This window comes from Hippichthys cyanospilos, chromosome 3, assembly GCF_059441005.1.
Source record: "Hippichthys cyanospilos isolate Australia breed blue-spotted pipefish chromosome 3, RoL_Hcya_1.0, whole genome shotgun sequence".
NCBI lineage: Eukaryota > Metazoa > Chordata > Actinopteri > Syngnathiformes > Syngnathidae > Hippichthys > Hippichthys cyanospilos.
In genome coordinates, this window is record NC_142371.1 from 6554777 (window position 1) to 6561380 (window position 6604).

The following is a 6604-nucleotide window of genomic DNA, read 5'->3' on the forward strand; positions in this document are numbered from 1 at the left end:
AAATCAAAGGCGACTAGAGCAGTAAAAATGTAGTAGTAAAAAAAATCCTAAATTACAAAAAATATATATATATATAAATGAAACAGAATATTTTACGCGCAATAATGAAATTAAACTGAAGTTTTTTTGTCTGGCGTAGCCTGAATGTTCGAGACAGAAATTATTGTATCTTGGGAAAATTACAGTAAGTTTAACATAAGGATCTAAAGCAAACCGATGAGCAAATAACTAATTCCCAAAGTCGGCTTTGATTACAATGTCAACGTATTCCGAGTAAGTTCATTCCTGTGACGGGTTTACTTCCCCTGGTGTCGGACAGCTGTAAAATCGCGTCGACAGGTTGTCATACAACAATCAAAGCCGTCGTTGAATGGGCTCTAAAGCTTGAACATTTAACATACAATAAGTCCAAACACGACTGGAGAGAGAAAGGAAGAGGCGATAGAGCGAGGAAAGCCAGAGAAAAGAGAGAGAGAGAGAGGCCTCAGCCAATGTGCGCTCACTCCATATTCACATTATCCCACATTGCTCCAAACTAGGAGGAGCTTGTCGGCTCAAGTAGGGGATGCCAATCAAAGCTTCAACTTCAAATTGTATCTGAGAGATCAGCCTGGAGACCTCAGGGCCAGGCGCGTCAGTCTGTGCGCAATTGGTGATCACATCACATCCAAGCGGACTTTGAGCAAGCCAAAGAGAGAGGAAGCTGAGATTTAAGACAATCTTGTTTCCGCTGCCTACCGCCGCATGTCAGTTGTAGCTCTTACTTTGCCTTGAACACTTTCCCCCTCAACTCATCTGTTTTTTTTTTCTTTTTTTTGCTTCTTTTTTTAAACCTTCGTGTCCACTTTTTACGTGCAGTTTGTGGACGTTCGACGCAGAGCACAGCGTCAATCCGGCGGTGGAAGATGTCTTTCCCCCAGCTAGGCTACCCGCAGTACTTAAGTGCCTCGCAGGCAGTTTACGGGAGCGAGAGGGCTGGAGTGCTCACGTCTTCCTCCCGGGGAGGGAGCACGGAAATCGGAGGGAGCCCGTCAGCCACCGCCGCGGCCGTCACTTCTGTGCTGGGCATGTACGCCAATCCGTACGCGCACAACTACAGCGCCTTCTTACCTTACACCAGCGCGGATCTGGCTCTTTTCTCACAAATGGTAAGAATCCTGGAAGTACTCGAGAATGTCGTGTGTGTAGACTCAAAAAGTGACTTTCAAATTTGGATGATTCAAAGCCAAACATAAATAAATACATGCATAAATTTAAAATGATGCTGTACTGTCAAATATGTGTTTATGAATTACAGTGTTTCTTTTGTGCGATGGGTTGTCGCAATTTTAAGTATGGCCTTTTGAAATATTAAACCCGTTGATCGAGGCAAATAAATAATGAAAATAAATTCGAGACAAATTACGTTGTCGTGTTTTTTTTAATAATAACGATAATACAAACACCCAGTATATAGCATAATATTTTTTCAACCTCTGGTGAATATTTTGCAGCAATTCAGGTTATTTTAGGTACACAATAAATAATTGTTTAAAGTTCTGCTCAAACTTATGACAAAACAATATTTGTCGATTATTTACCAATCACGCGTATATTCGCTGGTGTGTGTGTGTTTGTATTATGGATGACGGTTGTGCATTTTAATGAAGGTAAAGGAATATTAGAATGAAATTATTTATATATAAATTCTAAAAAATCGCAATGTGTGGATACATATTGTTTGGAAAAAAGCACTGCCAAAATGAAAGAGAGGATAATTATTTAAGTTTCACGAAGTCTCTAGTTGCAATTTTTTTTAAACGATTTTAGTCTTACGTTACACATTTTGCGTTGACATACTTGGGAGAAGTTTTGAAGAAGTGGAAGTTGGCTGTATACGGTCAACTTTAAATTCGGTAATACGTGGGAAGAGTTTTGGCCTAAAAATATATTCACTCGTGCAACTATAATTACACGAGAAGAAGCGTGCGCTATACTTGTGGTTATTTACAATAACAAATTCATGACACACTTGCTCCTCTTCAAGGGCTCCCAATACGACCTGAAGGACAGTCCTGGCGTCCACCCGGCCAGCTTTGCAGCTCACACCTCTCCTGCCTTCTATCCATATGGCCAGTTCCAGTACGGGGACCCAGCCAGGCCTAAGAACGCCACACGCGAGAGCACCAGCACCCTGAAAGCCTGGCTCAACGAGCACAGAAAGAACCCGTACCCGACGAAGGGGGAGAAGATCATGCTGGCCATCATCACCAAGATGACCCTGACGCAGGTCTCCACCTGGTTCGCCAACGCAAGGAGAAGACTGAAGAAGGAGAACAAGGTGACATGGGGGAGCAGGAGCAAAGAGGACGGAGAGGACGGCAATTTATTTGGCAGCGGGGACGAGGCAGAGAAAAATGAGGATGAGGAGGAGATTGACTTGGAAAGCATAGACATCGACAAAATCGACGATAACGATGGGGATCAGAGTAACGAGGAGGACGATGACAAATCCACCGACGGGGTCACCAGGGACCACAGAGGCGATGGGGACTCTGGGGGGGAGCTGGACAGCTTGGGGAAAAGACGGGCCTTCTCTCTGCAGGGCCACGAGGCCTTGGACAAATCAAAAAGCTCAATTTCAGGCTGCAAAGACAACTCGGAGGGTACCAACAACACCACACGAGTGCTCTCTCCGGACAGACCTGGAAGCTTTCCCTTGCCCTCGAACAATAAGCCCAAAATATGGTCATTAGCAGAAACCGCCACGACCCCCGACTCCACGGCACAGAAACCCACGTCCCCTCCTGGTCAAGTGCCCCCCTCTCACCCTCAGATCCAGGCCCACCCTGCCTTCCTCCCCAGCCATGGACTGTACACTTGCCAGATTGGAAAGTTCCACAACTGGACAAACGGAGCTTTTCTGGGTCAGAACTCCCTGCTCAATGTGAGATCCTTCCTGGGGAGTCACCATCACCACCATCAGCACCAGAACCCCCACCTGGCGACCCAGCAGCAGCAGCAGCCGACGTCAGTGGTGGTGTCCCCGTTAGCAGCTGCAGCGGCCCTCAGCCAAGACAGCAAGGCCCCAATGGACAGTCCCAAACACATAGGTGAGAACATGGCAACACAACTCCCTAAATAGGATCGGCAGCGAACTCCAAGCAATAAGCATGCATGTATCTAACATTACTTTTATTCGATGAATATTGGTATTACGTCTTTCTCAATCAGTCACACGCATGAAAGAGAAAGAAAAGACGATTGAAGTTAGTGTTATTATTTCTTTTTAGAACACGAAAATGGCGTGCGGTGTGATTCGCCTCCAACGCCCACCCTGAAGCCTTCTTTTCGACCACTTCATGACAGGTGAGATTCATTATTTTTTTTAATGAAGGACTTGTTCAAAAATATTAATTATTCAGTTGTTATTATTTTAAAGAAACGAATTAAACTATAACAGTTAAAACAACAGCAATTATTGGATTCGTTAAATAGAAGGTGTTTCTTTAAACGTGCACCTCAGTTTTAGATCATGGTAAACACAGCATGGATAATTAGTGGACACATAAAGTGCAGGAATACAAAGACTAGAAAGTAAAATAAATAAAGCACAATTTGCTTTGCGAGTGACAGGGGTCTTGACTCTCATCCCACACCCCCTTTAATTCCTCCCCCTGCGGGGATAGTGTGGCTACTTATCAAGTCACCGAGTAAAACGGGCTCTGTCTGGGCTGTGCTTTCGCTAAAGACCCATGGGAGTCCCGGAGCCCATGGGAGCGCTCTCACAGAAAGAGGGAAGAAAAAGGTTTACCTCTGTTTCAAGTACAAAATAGCTCCCTTCCCCGCTTCTGGTGCAGAAATAATATTTGGATTAATTAAAGTTACGGTCACGTTTGGTTTTGTGAGCGGGATTAATTCGCCATAACGGATTATTGCTATTATTATTATTATTATTATTATTATTATTATTATTATTATTATTATTATTATTATTATTATTATTATTATTATTATTATTATCGTGATCTTTATTTGTTTTTTGTTGTTGTTTTTTTTATTTGTTTAGATCATCCCTGCCTTCTAACGCCAGGAGTCCCCAAGAAGCTACACAACGGGTCCTCGCTGCGCTTTCTTCGGCTTGATTTGTGTGTGTGTGTGTGTGTGTGTGTGCTTGAAAAGAAGACAATGAAAAAAGACTTCAAAAAAGGACAATGAGAAATTATCAAAGCAGCGTAGCGGTCTTTGCAGTGATACGGAGCAAACGGTGTTATTTGGTCATATCCTGTGGATGGAAAAATGGATGGATGAATACTCCCTCTATTGTTGTGTAGCCTATAATCGCGCCTAAAATGTTAATCTATCTCTCAATTTTACCCAGACACACTGGGGCACCTTTGGTAGGCTTTTTACTTTGTTATCATTATAATTATATTATTATTATTATTATTATTATTATATCTTGTGTTCATGGTGTTCTTCTTTAATGTATATATAATGTGATTTAAATTTGTAAATAGAAAATGTTGAAGGAATTTGTCCAGATCGTATATTTTGCCTAATAAACTAAATATTGGAATTATAAGGAAACAGCAAGTTTTAATTATTATTATTATTATTATTATTATTATTATTATTATTATTATTATTATTATTATTATTATTATTATTATTATTATTATTATTACATTGTTACTGTACATTTTATTATTATTTGAAAATGTAGGCCTATTCGGTGCTGGGGGAAAAAACTGGCACTCCACAAGCATACTTAATTTTATTCAAGTTTTGGAGGAAAGCAGCGTGGATGCATTGAGGTGCTAATAAGTGCCCAGATGGTTGCTGGTGACAGAAAATGGACAGGAGCAGCTGGGAAGGTCATTAAGTAATAATATGGGAACGCCCTGTCCAAACAAAATCAAATGGTTAAAATCTAATCTGTCAGAGGGAGACGTCGATTGGAAGATAAATTATTAATATTTTCTTTTTTTTATTTTTTCTGGGGAGGGGGCAGACTGACATTGTTGATGTTGGAAGAAGGCTGAGTGCTTGGGGATTCTGTCTGTGCAGAGACTGATAGTAATCATTAGACTATAAATCAACTTTTAGGTACTCCGTCGACGATCAAAACTGCCAGATTGAGTTTAAGTGAGGAGTGGAGAAAATGTGATGTGAAATGCATTTTTATGTGTACCACTGCATTTATTCCATAGATCGTATTAACATATTCCTTATTTGGAAACATTTCTTTCCACCTTATAGTTACCCGATTTAAAAGAAAATAGTACTTAAGGTGACGATCAGGATTGTTTTTTTTTCAGGCATAATTATAATAATTATAATATTCATTTAATTTTTTGTTTTGGAAAACACAACGTGAACTGTTTATATGGATTTATAATATTAGTAGACCAAAACCAAATCAGTTTTCCTATATCACAGCGACCTCTATAGGCAGGATACGGAAGCCCTTTTTTCTACTTGAAAAGCGCAATCAATCCTTCATACATACATGTCTGTTAACGATACAGTTAATTATATGGATCGTATTTAAACTTAAATTTGTAATCCCATGTACATATTTGGTGTCAAAATGCACTTGTAATACCAGAAAAAACAATACTTATGTATTTCCTTAAGTAAATCATTGTTTTATCAAGTGTATCCTGTTTTAATTTTAAAAGTTGTCTTAAAGCTGTTGATCACCAAAATACTACGTTTCAAATTAATGTATTGGTTAGTATTTAAATAAATGTCTATTTATGCAGTGTAAACTGCGCTCTTCTCATTCAGCCTATAGGGAATTAAAAAAGTGCCCTATATAATGATACAATGTGATATTTTTTACTAACTAACTAACTAACTAACTAACTAACTAACTAACTAACTAACTAACTAACTAACTAACTAACTAACTAACATGGCTTAAGTAATATGTGTTTTCTATACAATATCATGAGAACATGTCATATGTTAAATGTAAATATTGTAGTTTCTATAAAGTTGGCATGGATATACTTGAAAATAGGACTGCTTAGTTGAGTGGGGGGACAGGCAATGAGGTGAAAAGGGAGGATGTAAATAGGTGTCACTTAAATGACTATTGCTTTTTACAACAGCCATGACCAAGTTAAAAAATTGACAAAAGGTCACTAAAGGTTGAATTGGCAAATTCTGCTTTTGCAGTTGAATATGATGAAAATACGGCAAATGAATAGAAAACAGAAAAAAATCATGAAAAATATTCCCTTTCACAAGGTTTTCTCCTGTAAAAAGCAGTTTGTTTAAGCCGAACTCAACTCACTTTTTTTCCTGCAATTTCAGGCCTGTACAAATTATTTTAGGGATAACGTGATGACAAGACTAAATTTGGACAAGTTCAATTGATGTGCTTTGACACAGTCTTTTGCATCAATAAAATTGATTCATAGAGAGGCACTAAATGCAGGTGTGTAAATTTCACAGTTCTTCCCATCCCCTCCATGCACAACTCCCACCCATGAGCTGGCTTTTTGGGCAGAAATTAAATAACCTCTTGGTGTCCCATTTATTTCTTTTGTTGTCAGGGAGCTTCAGGTTTGAGCTGCAGGCCATAATATTGTGTTGCCATAATGTATACAAAATT

At 39.4% G+C, this 6604-nt stretch overlaps 1 protein-coding gene across 1 annotated transcript; it reads left to right on the forward strand.

The window, feature by feature from the left end:
• Positions 1 to 545: 545 nt before the first annotated feature.
• Positions 546 to 6335, forward strand: irx1a (iroquois homeobox 1a). Its single transcript, XM_088412011.1, has 4 exons — positions 546 to 1148; positions 2027 to 3092; positions 3273 to 3348; positions 4049 to 6335. The coding sequence occupies exons 1-4, from the start codon at positions 906 to 908 to the stop codon at positions 4122 to 4124; spliced, it is 1461 nt and encodes a 486-aa protein (XP_088268137.1). The 5' UTR covers positions 546 to 905; the 3' UTR covers positions 4125 to 6335.
• Positions 6336 to 6604: the final 269 nt, after the last annotated feature.

Excerpts from the sequence above, each read along its gene's own strand:
- irx1a (XM_088412011.1), top strand. The coding sequence starts at position 906 with ATGTCTTTCCCCCAGCTAGGCTACCCGCAGTACTTAAGTGCCTCGCAG. Across the intron at positions 1,149-2,026 it reads TGGCTCTTTTCTCACAAATG|GGCTCCCAATACGACCTGAA; the intron begins GTAAGAATCCTG and ends CTCCTCTTCAAG. Across the intron at positions 3,093-3,272 it reads GGACAGTCCCAAACACATAG|AACACGAAAATGGCGTGCGG; the intron begins GTGAGAACATGG and ends ATTTCTTTTTAG.